Source organism: Ictalurus punctatus, chromosome 12 (assembly GCF_001660625.3).
Source record: "Ictalurus punctatus breed USDA103 chromosome 12, Coco_2.0, whole genome shotgun sequence".
Lineage (NCBI taxonomy): Eukaryota > Metazoa > Chordata > Actinopteri > Siluriformes > Ictaluridae > Ictalurus > Ictalurus punctatus.
The window spans coordinates 21,794,217-21,814,070 of NC_030427.2; the positions used below are offsets into that span (position 1 = coordinate 21,794,217).

At 37.6% G+C, this 19,854-nt stretch overlaps 1 protein-coding gene across 1 annotated transcript; it reads right to left on the reverse strand.

Annotated features, from left to right (window-relative positions):
• Positions 1–10,086: 10,086 nt before the first annotated feature.
• Positions 10,087–12,819, reverse strand: LOC128634090 (schlafen-like protein 1). The gene is given in 3 exon segments (XM_053684204.1): positions 10,087–10,196; positions 10,630–11,043; positions 12,717–12,819. Coding segments are annotated over 3 exon segments (627 nt in total).
• Between the last annotated feature and the right edge of the window lie 7,035 nt (positions 12,820–19,854).

A 19,854-nucleotide genomic window follows, 5' to 3' on the forward strand; every position in this document is an offset into this window, starting at 1 on the left:
CCCAATATCTGGTGTCACCCAGAGGAGGTTCATTTTTCAGTCTGGTTCCTCTCAAGGATTCATAGAGTCAGGAAGTTTTTCCTTGCCACTGTCGTGTATGGCTTGTTTAATTGCTTTTGAATTGAAACCAACCTAAATATAGAAGGTTTGACTGGCCTTTCCATGTGAACACAAAATAAACTAAAAGACATCTATACCTTCCCAGCTATTTACTCTATACATGATGATGACTGTCTGATGAGTACTTTTTACTATTCTATAGAAAGTATACAGACTGTACATAAGATAAATAAGACAATTTTGTAGAAGAGATATTAGTGACAGGCCAAAGCAAAGCATTACAAGTATAAAATGAGCATCAATGCACAACTGACTGCTTTGGCTATTGAGCCCGATTAAGACTTATCAGAATTCATTTGCACAGAAACAATTTGCGATGCTGTGAGTCATTTTTTAAATTGTTGTACATTGTCTGTGAAACACTTCCCCTGAAACAAAATAACTGTGTGATTAAAATGCATGCTTAGTCAGAGGGGGGTTAGTCAGTCAGGAGCTGTAGGGCTAAAATGGGAACGTGTGACTGTGAGTGGATGTGTGTGTGTGTATGATCTGTGTACGTAATGCGGTGTGTCATTACAGTACATGTATCCTGCACTCAATTGATTCCACTTGACGTAGATTGCCTGCAGATGCTTATTGAACAATTATTCATACATTTTAGCCTCAATACTCTATTCAATGAGTTGAGAATACTAAGAAAAATAAATATATGTGATAAATTTCTTTTAAAGATTTTCACATTAACTTTGATTTGTTATTTCCTTCGTGAATTCAGAGAAGGTTGATCATTGGCTTTGGACTGAGAGAAACGTTCATTTTATACCAGAGAGCCAAAAGCTATCAAGTACAGCACATACCTGACCATTTTGCACCCACAGAAGTAGAGATATTTTTTTTTCCCAAATAGATGGGAATGTTACTTCAGAAAAATTTCTGTTTTAGAGATGTTTCTGAATGCGTACCTTAATTCTGGTGACATAAGTATATGAAAATCAAACTGCAACAGAAAATATTTATGTTCAACTTTTACCAATGGCAGAAAAAGTAATGTTATACAGCTTCAATTGACCACAATAAGGTGTTTTTGAAAAGGGATTGAACACAAAAATACAGTTGTTATAAGGGGCCATGTCCTGACACAGCCATCTGTGGTAGTCCAAAAGAGCAAAACTGGTCATGCTCTCAGGAGGGATGGTGTTACTCTTTTCCCTGTCAATCAGAGCAACACTAGCCAATCGTGGCCATCTGTGAGCTTATGTGTCTGTTTAAAGGGCAGTAAGCGCTTTTCTCAGAGTGTGTTCAACTGCCCTGTGGCATAACATGAATGGCTGTTTGAAAACACGTGACGCCTGACAGGCCAAAATCTGAGCTGAGTGACTTTTACATTGATTGTTGTACTGCAGTATTGTGCAAATCTCATTTAACTAGCTAGTTTCATGCAGTAGCTAGTGAAAACAAAAAAATGCATCCTAAAAAAAATACACCGATCAGCCATAACATTAAAAGCACCTGCCTAATATTGTGTAGGTCCTACTTTATCCATCAAAACAGCTCTGACCCGTCAAGGCATGGATTCCACAAGACATCTGAAGGTGTGCTGTGGTATCTGGCACCAACACGTTAAGAGCAGATCCCTCAAGTCCTGTAAGTTGTGAGGTGGAGCCTCCATGGACTTATTTGTCCAGCACATCCCACAGATGCTGGATTGGATTGAGATCTGGGGAATCTGGAGGCCAAGTCAACACCTTAAACTGTCATGATCCTCAAACCATTCCTGAACATTTTTGCAATGTAGGAGGACATATTGTCCGGCTGAAAGAGGCCACTCCTATTTGGGAATACAGTTGCCATGAAGAGGTGTACTTGGTCTGCAACAATGTTTAGGTAGGTGGTACGTGTCAAAGTAACATCCACATGAATGCCAGGACCAAAGGTTTCCCAGCAGAACATTGTCCAGAGCATCACACTGCCCCTGCCGGCTTGCCTTCTTCCTATATTGCATCCTGGAACCATCTCTTCCCCAGGTAAGCGACACACACGCATCTGACCGTCCACATGATGTAAAAGAAAATGTGAATCATCAGACTTGGCCACCTTCTTCCATTGCTCCATGGTCCAGTTCTGATGCACTTTGTAGGCATTTTCAGTGGTGGACAGCATGGGCACACTGACCGGTCTGCAGCTGCTCAGCCCCATATAGTACACAGCAATCTGCGATGCACTGTGTGTTCTGATACTTTCTATCATAGCCAGCATTAACTTTTTCAGCAATTTGCGCTACAGTAGCTCTTCTGTGGGATTGGACCAGACAGGTTAGCCTTCGCTCCCCACGCGCACGAAATAAGCCTTCGGCACCCATTATCCTGTCGTTGGTTCACCGGTTGTCCTTTCTTGGACCACTTTCCTTAGGTACTAACCACCCGGAACACCCCACACGACCTGCCATTTTGGAGATGCTCTGATCCAGTCGTCTAGCAATCACAATTTGGCCCTTGTCAAAGTCGCTCAGATCTTTACACTTTCCCAGTTTTCCTGCTTCCAACACATCAACTTCAAGAACTGAATGTACATTTGCTGCTTAATATATCCCACCCCTTGACAGGTGCCATTGCACTGAGATAATCAATGTTATTCATGTCACATGTCAGTGTCATGTTTTAATGTTATGGCTGATTGGTGTATAGGAGATGGTATGTTGGGAGGAAGAATACAGGAGATGTTTTTTTTTTGTTCAAGAGCTAGTTTATGAGCTAGAATCTATCAAAAACCTAGTGCAAACAATTTTGTCCAAAAAAAGTTGTCCAAAAAACAAAATACAAGAAACAATTAAGTAGAATGTAATGGCTTGGTTCAGGCAATGAGACATAACGCTTAACAATATGTGGGTCTAACAATATATGGTTCTATCAGACCTTCTATCTCATTTTTAAGCATTATTTACAGGCCACTGTGTACTGAATATTGTATGAGAAGTTTTGTATATACAGTATCTCACAAAATACTTAGGGGTGCTTAGGGGTGTACTTACTTTTGTTGCCAGCAGTTTAGACATTAATGGCTGTGTGTTGAGTTATTTTGAGGGGACAGCAAATTTACACTGTTACACAAGCTGTACACTCACTACTTTACATTATATCAAAGTGTCATTTCTTCAGTGTTGTCACATGAAGAGGTATAATCACATATTTACAAAAATGTGAGGGGTGTACTCACTTTTGTGAGATACTGTAAATGTATAAAAATGTATATATGTATATATATAATATGTATATATAATTTTTAAGTTGAAACATATATTTTGATCTTATCAAGGAGATTGATCTTTATGGCTTTTTAAATTCACAGAATTGTCATAAAAGCTTATGAAACGACAACTAGTTGTGTGGGCTAAAATCTAAAAACTATCAATAGCTTGACAATGAAACTATTAAGCATGAGCAATGCATTATATCATTACATCTCATCAATATCACAATAAGAATAATGTGGGGCAAACTACTATATACACAATTAAATCCTTTCATTAAAAAAACACTAAGCTTATAGCTGTCATCCATTCTTTTGTATAATTTGTACTTTGAACAGATAATGTGTGCTTAGTCTACTTATTTTTAGTTTCTTCTTCAACAAAAAGGTATTTTATGGAAAAATACGATAGATTTCATAATCCAATTTGTTCATGTTCATTATTATAGCTAGTATTTTATGACGTATCAGCAAAGCGGACTGAAAAATATCAGCCGAAATGCACATGAAATCTAAGGTGTGACACCTGACACGGCTGTCACTGATAGGCTGCATAACTCTACAGTCAATGCTAGAAAGAAATAATCCCCAGCCTCAATTCTTCATGGCATTCTGTATATTTATCTTACAACAAGTGGTGGTGCTGTTGTGTTTGGTTCGACAAAAATCTAATGTTTGTTAATAGAAAAAAATCTGATGTGGATAGCAAAAATCAAGCCTTTGATGTCTTTCTATATTTGAATGATAGGAGGTTTAGCCTGATTGGCATTTCTAGTTGTATGTAGACAACCCATTCATGGTGTGTTAATGTGTGTGTGATTGTGCCCTGCGTTGGGTTGGTACCCTGTCTAGGGTGTCCCCTGCCTCATGCCCCGAGTCCCCTGGGATACGCTCCAGGCTCCCTGCAACCCTATGTAGGATAAGCGACGAAAATGCATGGATGAATGGATGGATGGACGGAGGTTTAACCCTCCTAACTCATCTATACCAGCACCCTTGATCCTTCCTCTACATTAAATACTGGCATACTGTGCAATTATTCCCAGGACTTGGTTTTACTTTTAGATATACATTATGTAGTATTATAAGTAATAAAATATTGCAGTCAAATTTGAGAAATAATCTGAAAGCTTTCCATAAAGAATAACATCAAAGATTAGTCTGTTTCAGCCATGTGCCTGATTAAGCAATAGAAGTTGCCACCTACTGAATATCTGGGTCTATGATGTTTTCAGACATTGCTGTGAAGAAAAACAGTCAGAGACAAAATGGTGGTTATGCAATATACCTAACCTAGTCAACTGAACTGTATTGAAACGGGTATGTGCACCACAGGTAGGAAGGATCTTAGATTCTGAATAGTTGAGACGCCACAGCTCTGGTGAAGTCCCTGCTGCAAGAACAGGCCTGAAATACCACCAAAGGCAAGTAGATACTGAAGGTTCGTGATGTGGCAGAAGGCACAACTGCCACAATGAGTCATCCACTGCAGCCTGTCAAGTACATCTCAATTCACTAATGGGTAAACAGGAAGTCTGTAACGACTACACATACATGCATGGATGTCTGGTATTATAACCACCGCTATGGAAAAAAAACACCACCAGACATTACATACACAAGTCCAGGGTGCACCAATCCACAGGTATTACACTCCTCACATCTAGTGAAGCAATGACTCATGGAGCAAGCCAATGACAGTGCTAGTAGTACTCATGCTGATTCAGGTCCTTATTCAATGTAATACCCAGAGAATGCAGCTGCTTTACTTAGAGAGTCATAAATAAAGCAGTTGAGACATGTCTCCTATCCATGGAAAAACAGATTGTGAGACATTCTCTACCATTTGATACTAATAATAGTGCTCTCAAGCACGCCATTCTGTGAATTTCAAGATGTTATTTTATTGTGCAAACACTCAATGCAAACTTGCGGCATTGTGGTCGAGTGTGTGTACACAGGGAAAAAAACCCACTGGGACATCAAAAACACATGAAATGCAGTATAAGAGTGTTATTCTAGGTGTACGAATTCCTCTTTCACTCTTACTGAAACACTCCGCACGCACACATCCATGCTTGTCCAAACACCACAATATAGCATATTTTATATGCTGGCTCACAAGTTACATAGTAAGCACACACATACACACACTGGTATGAAGCTGATATGTGTGCACCATTTTTATGTGTCCAATCAGTTGTTCAGATAGATAAATAGCTTGAGAAAAGGAAAAGGAGATGTAACAACAAAGGGTTAAAAATAGCAGAGGCACATCACTGCTAAAAATAAGGACAACTCATGTACAAATCACAAGCAATCAAAAATTGCCTTATATATATATATATATGTGTGTGTGTGTGTGTGTGTGTGTGTGTGTGTGTGTGTGTGTGTGTGTGTGTGTGTGTGTGTGTGTGTGTGTGTGAATATGTATATATGTATATAATCAAGCTAATCAAGCTAATCAAGTAATTGAACACTTGGTGATTTGGAGTAGAATGCCATTCATTCATCTATGTGAAATATGTTTAGGCACTCTTAACCTGAGTGAATGCATATAAAGTCAATGAAATGGTCTCTTAGCTTCAATAAACATAAATACTGACCTAATAATACAGATTATGGAAGAAGGAGGAGGAAGTTTTTCTTGCTAGACAAATGTACAAATCCGTTTCCATGGGGTTTTTTTGCCTGTGTATGTAATAGTATTTGCTTACTACTTCTCTTTAAATAGAGACGACTTTAGGTCACATTGAATTATTTCGATAGGAAAATTGTTAAATAGGGTAAAGATCACTCTTAACCTTCAGTACTTTACCAAACATTGTAGAAATAGCTTTCCGAATTTCACCAAACAATACTTGGTGTAGTAGGCTTAAAAAAAAAAAAAAAAAAAAAAAAAAAAACTTTTACTCATGAATTGGTTGTACCTGAAAATAATGAGTCATTTTAGAGTTCCTTGATGGTACATCATCACATCTGTAATACAGTAAATATAATAGCAGGTGACTTCACACTAGACAGACATCACACTAGACAGACATGAGCAATGTGTCTTTCAAGCTGTAAAGTTGAGTAGGAACACACACACACACACGAATACACACATGCGTTGGCGCAAGAAAACAGCAGTTGGATTCCCAGCAACGTGTTAAGACACCTGGATATGATGTAAGCAACCGACATACATGAACACATCCAAAGTAACACACACATAGAAACATGTGCACACACACTGTGACTAATGACTGAGTGAATACTGTCTCCACCCACAAACAGACTCTCTAGCTCACACACGAGAAGGGGAAATTCAACACGGTGCTTTACTGCCCCCTGATGGTAACTAAGTCTTTCTCTGTCAACATTATTGTCACTCACTCACTGGCCACTTTAATGTAACATACCCTTGCTTATTCATGCAGTTACAGGTCAAGAGTTTCATTTAATGCTCACATCAAACAGCAGAACTGAGGAAAAAGTGTAATCTCAGTGACTTTAATCGTGGTGTGGTTGTTGGAGCCAGATGGGCTGGGCTGAGTATTTCAGAAACGATTTCAGAAAATGATTTCCTGTCATTTTCATGTACAACAGTTTCTAGACCTTTATAAAGGTTATATATATATATATATATATATATATATATATATATATATATATATATATATATATATATATATATATATATGTGTGTGTGTGTGTGTGTGTGTGTGTGTGTGTGTGTGTGTGTGTATATATTGTTGATGAGAGCGGTCAGAGGAGAACGGCCAGACTACACTTCAATTATGAAGCCTACAGTAAGGGAAATAACTATGTTTTACATCTGTGGTGAGTAGAAAAGCATCTCCGAAAACACAACATATTGAAACGTGAGGAAGAGGGGCTACAAGACTACATCAGGTTCCATTACTATCAGCCAAAAACAGAAAGTTAATGCTATAGTGGGGATAGGCTCACCAAAAGTGGATAGCTGAAGATTGGAAAAATATTTATGTATACAGGTGTTCCTAATAAAGGTGGTCCTAACAGAGTGTAGTTTCTATAATTTATATATTAAGTAGGCCTAATTTATGTATTAAAAGTGGTGTTAATACTACTACTCCTACCATTCCTGCTACTATGTATATTATTATTATTATTATTATTATTATTATTATTATTATTATTATTATTATTATTGTTTGATGTTAACAAATGAACTGACATCTTTACAGAATAATTTGTATTTATGAAAGTAGCCCTAGCCTTACTAAACAGGGATACGTTAAATTTCATTTCTAGAGCTGAATACAATTCATTTCTCAAGCTGACCTACAGATATGTTGTTTATTTTGCTGCCTGAATGAAAATGGATATATTACTGATGTATTCTCTCTAGCAACAGAATAGACAATCTCAGATAGATTCTCATATGTGCACAGCTGCTGTGGTCAACTCTCGCCTGACAATATCATTCACTCAAAATCTGATCAAATGGCAACCAGACATTTGCATGCAGGCTTACAGTTCTCTTCAGAAATCAACAAATCAAACAGTACATTAGGCTACAATACCCAGGTTCAGCAGGTTGGTGGACTGTTTACAGCCGAATCCTGTGATGAGATTGGCTTATAGCAATATAGCCTCTGTTTTGATATTTGTCATTAATCAGTTTAGATTTATTTTTTATTTGAAAAATCAAGCGCATAAAATAAAGATGGTCAGTACAGGACAGTACAGGTAAACCCATATAAACCAGTTTGCTAGCTAACTAAGGTAATAGACTAATTAATGCTATATAGAATAATTAAAACTCCAGTGCATAGTTTTTGTTTATTACTCATGAATCACCTGATCCAGCCTGGGTCAAACTTTTATGATGGCTTTAGAACAAAATACACAGATTAAAGAACAGTACAAAAAAACAATCATTGTAAATGGTCAGGCGTTGTTGTTGTGTCAGTGTAATATGATGTTTAAAAAAAACCTAATTAGTCATTAGTAAAATAATAATAATAATAATAATAATAATAATAATAATAATAAAATGTAAAGAAAGGCTGATATTTTATATATATATATATATATATATATATATATATATATATATATATATATATATATACTTATATATATATATATATATATATATATATATATATACGTATATATATATATATTATAAAATGACAAGCCCTCCTTTGCATGAATTATTACATTTACATAAAAAAAAATATGATTGATTTTTATTACTTGAATTGGTTTAAGTAATTTAAAAAAATATTTTTTTAAAATTGTGAAAAAAAATTAAGTGGTGGGGTAGCTGGTACCTTGTGCAACATTGTAGTAACAATGTGCAATGGCGGAAACTACCATATAGTCAAAAATAACACAAAATGTATGACATTACAATTCCAATTACTGCATTTTCCAGACTACTGTATAAGTTGCAGAGTTTTCTTTGCCACCTAGTAAGCATGTAAAAGTATGCTACATCTTACTTACATCCTACTATTAGAGAATTTTGCTATGTAGGCCTGTTTCAATTCATGAATGCACATACCACAGTTCCATTATTGCATATCATTGCCATATGGCAGCAATTAGATTTGACCATTTAAAAGAATACTCTCATGGATATCAAACAATTTCAAACACAACACAGGTACATGTTCACAGCCTTCTTTGCTCAAATGTGCCAATATTACTGGAGGGCACTGTATATGTAGATTCAGATACAGCCATTGTGTTACATCTCTTTATTCAGTTCCATACAGCTGGAAAATTATGTTTTTGTTGGCAGGATTTAGAACCCTTAACATGAAAGCAAATATTAGTAGCTGTAATATTAGTTACAAACCAATGTAAGAAGGAACATGTGGAGAAAAAAAAGAATGTTCATCAAGCATACCATTGCAGTTAGTTATGTTCATTTGTCTAAGTACGCATTCTTAGCTCAGATTGTGTATAATTAGTCCTGTTATTCATATATGGTGCACCCATTATTGATGTCATACTGCATGTCAACCTCCCAGCCATTGTTTCATTTCAAACCCTTTGCGCTAGAGTACAGAGAAACAACATGGACAGTGCTGTGCCTATTGCTGGACTTAGGGAGATGGGAGCCCCTGGGCTTGAGTCATTTTCAGACCCTACCTACTCTACAAGTGACTTTAAATAGAACAACATGCATCATACATAAGCCCAGTCAAAAACTGAATCATTTATGTATATGACAACTGAATAATCCTTGAAAACCTTTTACAATAAATAAATAAATAAATAAATAAATAAAAGTTGAAAGTGATCATGACTTTTGTGCATTGCAATCATTTTACAACAGCAACCACTCCGCAAAACTTCATTCCGATAATTGCATTGCGACTCAAGCTGTTTTTTTTTTAAAGTTGAGACTCTATAAGACTCCATCAACTGCTGCTCTGTTGATGTAATTAAACATAGCCTTTTGATAATTATTACTATTCTTGTGTTCAGCCTGGTAGCATGTTTCCAGTCATTATAGCCAGACACAAAAAGCGATTGACCATCACTCTCGCCAAAAAAGGCAGCATGCAAAACAAAATACACAACCGGTGGAAGGTGAGTATAGCAACCATTTTCTGGGCAAATACTCACCATACAAATGCTTGCATTTGAAATGACTTTTGGGAAAAAATCTCTTCTGATGTTCTCTTCTGAAGCTCTCACACTCTCATCAGTTTTACCCCAGCGAGCTGGGTTAGTTGCTAAAGAATCTGTAGGAGTTGTAGGCCTATCTGGTTCAGTCGCTGAAAAAGTTGCCATTTACTCCAACGAGTTAATGGCTTCTGACTGAAGAGATGATGATCCATTAATGGACTGCCCTGCTCCTGAAGTCAGATCAGCTCCAGCGGTTTCCTCCAGCAGGTTGTTTTCTGCTTGCACACCAGGGTGTCATGTCACAGGTGTGAAAAATCCAGTGATCCGTTTCATTTTACAGTGCTTCCTTTTCACATTGTTGTCTCTCATTTTTTCACTTTCTTTTAAGCGCACCATTTCGATACCACTTGTCCGCCATTATAACAGTGACTAATACAGACAGGTTTCAACAGCTGTGCATCGTTGTAAGTACTAATAACCAATCAGCATACATCAAGATGACTGGCGTATAATTTATTTAATCAAATGCCATCATTCCTTACACAAGACAGGGCTAGACCAACCATGCTAGCCCAATCAACAAACTTTAAATGAAAAATAAAATGACCAGCATATAACTGAACAAATCAAACAAGCGTAAAGTGGCAGGGCCCCCTACTGGGCTGGAACCCAGCCAAGGTAAGTAGGTAAGTCCAGCCCTGGCTGTGCCCATCTGTCTCACCCATTCTTGTATAACACTGGCACTAACTGGGCCCTCCACAGTTCCGTCCCTCCTAAGAAAGACTTTTCCTTGGTCAGTTTGGTACAGGACAGGCAAAGACAGGCTAGAGGGGGATCACAGTGTGAGACACAGCACCTTCAAATTGTTCCATTTAGGACCTGGTTTCACCATTGGCACAAATGTCAAGCTGTAGCTATGAGGAAGAAATTGAGGATGGAATAACTTCAAGCTGGAGCCAATAAGCAGTCGAAGTTGGTCCTCCTGCCTAGGATTGCAGCTTATGCCTTGTACAATGCCATTATCAGCCACTCCTATGAGCAGAGTTCCACTGCTGCTATTCAGGAAGGCACAGGAATGTCTACGAAGGTAATGCAACTGGAACCTAGAATGAATGTACTCACCTAAAAGAGATAAGGATATATTCCTGTCTTGAAAAAACTCTCATATTTATTCTGCTTCCTCATTCTTTCTAGACGAAACTTTCTAGTGCTGTACTCTACTTAGCAATGTGTGTCCTACTGACAGTATGATAGCCTTGCACCACTGAGTGAAAGATTTGCCCTCTCCCCAGATAGAAAAATTACTGTAGCCCAGATCCATCCCACACCTGACACTTCCAGCTCACGCATCCAGTCCCACACATCCGGCCTACATACCGCGTGGAATGATGGCACTTGGGTGGTACGCTCCTTTTTACCAGATTTGGGCCATAAGCAAGCCATAGCCATGCCGCATGTGCCACATTTTTGCCAAAGGTGGCCCATATTTGTTTTGTGATATTTGGGCCATATTCACTATTTACCACAGTAGGCCACTTTAGATTACATCCAGATTACACATTGCCATGAGCACCGCATCCTTGCCTAAAAAGGCATACTTTTGATTTTGGATATTTGGGCCATATTTGCTATTTTACATGTGGGTCACTTCAGGCTCACATCCATTTTGACAGGGCCAAAAGAAGGCCAGAAGTGCCACATCACTGCCTGGAGTGGACCACATTCGGATGCTATCTGGGTCTGGTAGATGCTATTGCTAGCTTCAGAGGTTCTTCAGAAGAACCTTGCATAACATGAACTACCTACGCTGTAATCTCACAGTGAACTCTTCAAACAGTACTGCAGGGTGACTTGACTCATCTCTGCAGTGCTTGATGCAGCATTAAGGCTGATGATGTCTGCTTCTTCTGATATGTGTGTTTTTTGCTCTCAATTTTGAGAATAAAGTACAAAAATACAAAGGCTGCGTCCGAAATCGCATACTGTGCCAGTATGTACTGCATTATTGCCTGTCATCATTCATGGGTTCTTAAAATTATTGCAGCTGGGAACCCCTTTAACTGTTAACTTAATTCTCTTTACGGATTTATTTTATGAATGTTATTTTGGCTATTTATTAGAGCCATGGATATTTATTTTTTATTCCTGAACCTTTCTCCCGAGGGACATATTTTTTATTAAAATTATTATTAGATTTGAGATTTTACATTCAAGTTGGATTACAGACCTACTTTTTTTTTTTTGACTTATTAAGGTTTGTAGTAAATCCAAGGCACCAGTCAAACAGGGTAAGAACTCAATAATAAATATAATAACTTGGAGAATGGCAGTTTGGGATTTTCATTGCTGTAACTAAATTAAAATCAAAAACAGAACCTGGACCCCCTGACTCTGGATGTATGTATACAAAACTGCAGCCAAATCAGACCTGACAACTTTGACTGTGAATTACTATTACACAGTTTACATACAGTGGCTCAGAAACCTCATGTGTCAGTAATCTTGTTTATGATAATAGATATAAAATCCTATGCCTAAGGATCCTACTGGAGGCATGTGTATGTGTGCTCAGGTGTTGGAAATGGAGGTCATTAGGAGGAGAACTTGTCTGAAACTTTCAATGTTCTGTTAAATGAGTGTGATTTTGTAATACTGCAGTTGTATTACTGTGATTAATGTAAACTGAAAATGGGCCATTGTGAACTGGATGGATTGCTTAATTAAGAAGAAAGGTAAAAATGATTGACAAATGAAAAGTCTCTTAATGAGCCAAAATGAACTAAAGTTCCCCTCACCTCCACCTCTCTTGAATTCCATGTTTCGTGTCTCACTGCCAATGTAGGCTCCATAGAAAAGTTTCCAGTTCAGAACCCCTATACTTCTGCTGCCCCATGGCATTGTCCAACTTACAAAAACAGGATTATTTGTGAGTCTTATTTGGAAGGTGGGGGGTTCAAGCCCCAGCATGGCCAGACTGCCACTGTTGGGCTCTTGAGCAATGCCCTTAACCCTCTCTGCTCCAGGGGTGCTGTATCATGGCTGACCCTGCACTCTGACCCCAACCTCCTAACATGCTTGAATATGTGAAGAAAAAAGAATTTCACTGTGCAGTAATGTATATGTGACCAATAAAGATTCATTATTGATTTAAATCTGCTGCTCTCTCAGCCTATTCTGTTTTCTGATGTAGATGAAATGAGAATAATTGTCATCATCATCATCGTGATCATTATCATTAGCATAACAACAGCTTTTGGTTAGAATTTGGTGTAATCATTGTCACTGTCATTGTCTGAGTTTCCATTAGCATCATCTACCTGTACAATGCACAGGAAATACATTTTCTATTTAGAATGTTATTGCAACCATAACCATATACACAATATACAATTCTCACATTATGAATAATCAAATCAGGTGTGTTAAATTAACTAAAAATTAAATTCAAATTGCATCAAGAACTGTGACTGAGAATGTAATAGAAATGGAAGTGCATGTCTAAGCCTGGCTGTGGAGGGATCGATTTCCTGGGCTTCTGTCCTCCTGTTGTTGCATCTTCTCAAATCCTCACCCAGTCACTTTAGCTCTACTAAAGTTATTCTGAATGTAACCTGCAGAGCTTATATGCTGCCTGTGTACCAGGCCTTAGTGTTTCTGACAGTCTATGCAGTTAGCTGCCTTTTTACCTTATCCTTCATGCTGTGTGTATCAGGTTGCCGTTCCCTCTGTTAAGGTGTATGCCATAGTTATGGATGTTCTGCAGCATATATTTGCATCTGAAGGTCCTGGTATGAGATGTTCGGATCGAAGCATTACGTTGGCATTTACGTTAGAGATATTGAAAACTCACTGAGCGTTCCTGCAGAGCCACAGCTGTTTTGCCTATTAGCACTGTAGCTTTGTTCTTTGTTTATGTTATTATTGTTTTGTGGAGCTTCTTGGAAGCATTTAATGTTTTTGTTTGTTTCCTTTGTGAATAAAGGTGAACAAAGCCAGACAACGGTTATACAAGCTGAAATTGCTGAGGAAATTCAGGAAACATTATTTCCTGGGGTGAGACTCCCCAGGTGGTGTAGTTTAGATTTATTGAGCATTGTTGCTATACTGCTTGAGGCAGTGCTACACTGAGATTCAGAGATTGGCCTTGTGTGTTGAATGCTGGTTCCACTGTTGTGTAGTTAGAGGAGCAGAGGAGCTTGAAGGCGAGAAGGTTGAGACAGAGGGTAAGGTTTCAAAGCTGGGTATGTGTGAAGATGCTGAAACTGTCAACTCCAAGTCCTTCTTCCATTTTTTTCTCTGGATTCTGGTCCAAGATTGTTGGTGATACTGGGGGTTTTCAGAGTACTAGAAGTTTCTACTGGGTCTGCAGCATATACCATAAACTTGGCACAAATCTGAGTGCTTTCATAATCCATCCTTCTCTGCCTCTATATGTGACCCTTAGGTTGGTGTCTGTAGATGAGGAGCTAATGGAAGAAAAGAGACTTTACAGATCCACAACAACTTTTCAGAAGGTTTAACTTAAGCATTTCGTGAGATTGTAAACATCTGTTTATGCTTCAGAAATTGGCTTTTGATGTGAAATCAATTTTGCCTACCCGGTTAGTCTGTTCCATATGGGACACGCACAACAACAATTTTCCTGGTGTTCCAGCATCCTCTATTCAACCCGAACTTTATTTCCTTATACACAGCATGAGATACAAAGTATAAGAGTGGAGAGTGGAGTAAAATATTGTTTCCTGAGAGGGGAAGGCTAGACGATATATTCAGTATGAATATATTCTCAATGGCTGAACATACTATATATATATATGAAATAAATGTGGAGAATACACATATATAGCATATCCGGTTGGGAAAATCCTCATGGGTCTAAATTAGTTCTTTCCCTGTTTCTCTGTCACTCTCACGTTCTCTCCTGCTTCCACTCTTTACACACACAGAGAGAGTTAAGGTATAATAGGGATTAAAACATGTCAGTGCACGCTGTTATCATCACCCTGAAATTGATTCTTTTCCAATAAGAGCATGACCTCAACTGTTTTGTACCACAGCATACACCACAGCAATTTGCCAACAAATACCATTTTTATAATTTATTAATGAACATATTATTGTTCTTTTAACCATTTACAGTTAGATAATGAGACAAGGTCCTTCCTGTTATAGCTCATTGTCCTGTCTTTTTTTCTATATAAAGAACCCAAATACACATACACACACACACACACACACACACACACACACACACACACACACACACACACATATATATATATATATATATATATATATATATATATATATATATATATATATATATATATATATATATATATATATATATCCTGAGACCCCAGGAAAAAAGTGTCATCCGATTTTTTTTTATTTTGTTTGATTTCCTACCTATTTTGGGTTTTTTAAAAAGATAAAAAAATTCTACAATTTAGACTTTTAAAATGTTATTTTTATTTTGAATTTTACAGCATGTCCACTGTGGTGGACCACAGGACCATTTTAGTTTGAAAGTTAGCCAGACTCAGAAAAGAAAAAATGAACAGATTATGGCTGTAGAGTGATATTAATCCAAGAATAAATTCAAATTAAAAAACAAAACAAAAACAAAATGATCATTCTGGATTGTTTCTCTTGCTTGTTATTGCAAGGATGATAGTTTATTCTCTATTAAAATTGAACGCATAGTCATTATACCGTGCCCTCCACTAGTATTGGCACCCTTGGTAAATATGAGCAAAGAAGGCTGTGATAAATAAAATTGTTTTAATTGTTTAACCTTTTGATCTTTTGCCACTCACAGATATGTAATATTGGATAATTTTCCTCAATAAATGAACAACTAAGTATAATATGTTTATCTTATTTGTTTGATTGGGTTCTCTTTGTGTACTTTTAGGACTAGTGTGAAAAGCTTTATTTATGCAGAAATATAGAAAATTCTAAGCATTCACAAACTTTCATGCACCTTTGTATAAACATTATATATATATATATATATATATATATATATATATATATATATATATATATATATATATATATATATATATATATATATATATTAGTTAATTACAAACACGAACCCAAAGATTATCATGAAAAATTTACCCTCTTGACCTGTTGCATTGTGCTGACACCACATGACTGACTGATTAGATAACTGCATGATTTTGCAGGTGTACAGGTGTTCCTAATAAAGTGGTGTGTGTGTGTGTGAGTGTGTGTGTGTGTGTGTGAGAGAGAGAGAGAGAGAGAGAGAGAGAGAGAGAGAGAGAGAGAGAGAGAGAGAGAGAGAGAAACGTATTGATACATCCATCTATAGTCAACTACAGCATCCTGGTGCAGTAAACATGATAAACACCACCAGGGGACACTGTTGTTCAAAGATTGGATAATAAGTTCTCGTCATGGTCACAAATGTAGCCTTACAATGAACATCGAGGTGTAACTCGTTTGAAATAAAGAGAAGAAAGGGAATGTTAAGAGAGCCAAATTGCGAAAAGTGAACCAGCATATATCAGTAGTAAAGTGTGGATCATAGTAGAAAAAAGGTTTGTGTATTGGTGTCTCTCCGTCAATCAGTCAAGGGTTAATAATAGTCTATGTTTCAAAAAAAAAAAAAAGGAAGAACATTGCAAATTATTTGTTGTTTTAAATTCTAATGTAAAAAATTTAAGTTCAGTAAAAGTAAAAAAAACAAAAACATATATATAAGCACACACCATATATAAGCACACACATGCTACTATATGAAGGTATGAATACTACAGGTATTCCAAAACTGAAATATATCTCTCGTTTACACATATCTCAACTAGAAGTACAGCATTTTGAAGTCTGGTTACTCCCAAAAAATGTCAAAATGAAATATCAACATCAACACATTGATTGTTTAAAAGCAATTACTGTTTATTTATTGAGTTATATAAATTTGTATTTAATATGTAAGAAATAAAATATGTAAATATTTCTTAAATAGAAATAAATAACCTTTATAGATTAATAAAAATGCATTGTATTTACAAAATAAACAAGTTTTTGAGTCCTTCATTAATCTGTTGTCTTCACTGTAAAATCCCAGTTGGAATGATCTTAACTGGATTTAATATTATTCTGACAAAACTGACATTTTTAACCTAATCTACTTATGGCAAAATTACATTAGTGGCACTTTATTAAAGATTATAAATCTACGATGGAAAACAAGTAATCACTCGGATCATAAGCATCATTCACTTTGGTTTCTCTTTTATCGTTTCCTGAGGTAAATGTCTGTCGTGGCATTCAACGATCGCTCTTCACTTGACTGATCTGTTCGCTCTTACATCAGTGCTGAAATAATCGCTGATTAAGCCAGGGAGTTTTGTTCTGCTGGCTAAATGTCTCATTTTTTATTAGCTTTTAAACATTACAACTCTGTCCATTGCCTCGTCTACAGTCAATCCACGGCACATGTGCATTGCAGATCATTTCACAGCTGGTATTTAGACCATTTCCAGACTGAATCTGTTGGGCTATGTTTCAGCATGGCACATCACCAATAACTTGATCAAAGCATAACATCCACTCTGTGAGGAAAGCAGGCTAAGCTAGCAAGTTAGCAATTAAAACATCTTTAGGCAAGCTGATTGTTGCCTTCCAGAATTATTGGCAACTTTCATAAAAATGATTGTGTAAAATAAACATTAATCCCAATAAATCAAATCCACCCAAACAATTTGAGAAACTATTTATCTCTATTCTAACAAAAATATTCTCATTGCTGAATATTTTCATTCTCAGGAGAGAATGTTGTTGCCTTTATCCATGTCCTGTTTCCCTGGAGTATAAATATGAGGCTGCACACATGAAAAAAAAAAAAAACCCTTTATCTTCCATTACCATTGCTTTAGGGTTAGGGTTAGTTGATTCAAGTTTAAAACTCAACCATTAAACACAACATAATGTTTGGAAACCTTGTCTAGTGAGTACTTGTTTAGTGAGTACTTAGTGACAAAAGAGGACTGCATATAAAGAAAATAAATGCTTCGGGCGGGGTTGTAAGACCTTGCCTTTTCATTAGCAGCCTTAAAACTATGGAATAATTCCATTTTTTATATTGGTCAGGTTTTCCCCAAATCTCTGCACATTTAAGTCCCATTTAAACTCCTATATTTTCTCTTTGGCCTATGCCTAGCTGTAATATGTGTGCTGAATTCTGATGCAGAGGTGTACATTTTCTTCCATCCATCCATCTTCTATACCGCTTATCCTTCCTTCAGGGTCACGGGGAAATGTGGAGCCTATCCCATGGAACATCGGGCACAAGGCGGGGTACACCCTGGACAGGGTGCCAATCCATTGCAGGGCAGATTCACATTCACACACTACAGACACTTTAGACATGCCAGTCAGCCTACTATGCATGTCATTGGACTGGGGGTGGGGGTGGAAACCAGAGTACCCGGAGGAAACCCCCCACAGCACGGGGAGAACATGCAAACTCCGCACATACATGGCCACAGTGGGAATCGAACCCCTGACCCTGGAGGTGTGATGTGAACGTGCTAACCACTAAGCCACTGGGCGCCCCTTGTACATTTTCTTGCAAATATTTTTTAAAAATATTTTTTTTTACATATTATTATTATACATCCATTTTCCACATCTAGAAGCCTATCCCAGGGAACCCGGGACACAAGGCGGGGACACTTTGGACAGGGTGCCAACCCATCACAGGCCACAATCGCACATACATTCACACACCCATTCACACATTACCAATGCCAGTTGGACATGCCAATCAGCAAACATTGCATGGCTTTGGACTGGGGGCCGAAACCAGAATACCCAGAGAAAACCCCTGAAATACAGGGAGAACATGCAAACTCCATGTCTCCAGATGGTTCCGTCTACCTGTGTGGTACCGACGCGAAGTTCTCGTGTTTTTGCTCTGCCTTTTGTTTCCTCATGCTTTGTTCTCTGTGTAACCAAGTATCTCCTGTACTACAGGTTCACATCTCACTCTGCCTGCTTACCTGCACTCTGCTACACACAGCCTTGCTTTGCCTCCCCTGCGGCTCACAGACACAGTGTCTGACTTCCATGCAGCCGACTCGGGTTTGTGCCCTGGACTAGACAGTATCAGTAAGCCACGCTTGCACTCTGCAACTCCTAGCCTTGCTTCACCTCCCCGGTGGCTCATGGACAGAGCGTCTGACTCTCATGACGTCAAATCGAGTCCTGGTCGATGCTTCCTCCATTGTCAGTCCTCTCCATCATCTCTACCTTCATTAATACTTCAATAAAACCCCTTGAACTTTCTCTCGCTGAGTCTGTGTTCTACTTTTTGGTCATTAGTCATAAGTTGTAACACTCAACAAGATGATGAGCCAAACATCCTTCCAAACTCAACACAGAATTAATAAAAGAAACATAAAATTAGTGTTCCACAAGACCATCTCTTAAAATATGAGTGGACCCTCTACAACATTGTCAGGCATTACAGGAAGAGACACAGCGCTGTTATTCTCTCCAAGCCAGGAGCCACAAAAGATTCATTGAAAAGTTAAAAATGTTCAACTTTTAACATAATATAACATATGCTGATGATGAGTGTCAGCTGGTAAGGACTTAGCTAGGTTTCAGTCAGTTTTAAAACTAATCATGGTTGTCAGCTTGTGTTCAAAGCTGTATGCTCCAGTGCTAAAAATATATAAGTGCTGCTCACGGTGAGCCTCTACTCTCCACACTGGTAGTGTGTGTGTAGATGGAATAAAATTTATACATTTCACCTAATCAGAGCACAAAATGGTTGCCGGTTATGCAGGTTGCACAATGTAAACTGACTGACAGCAGAGGCTTTTATCAACACAGATAAACGGTGTTTTAAAGGGGGTTTAAATAAATGTATAATAATGTGTGTGTGCTCTA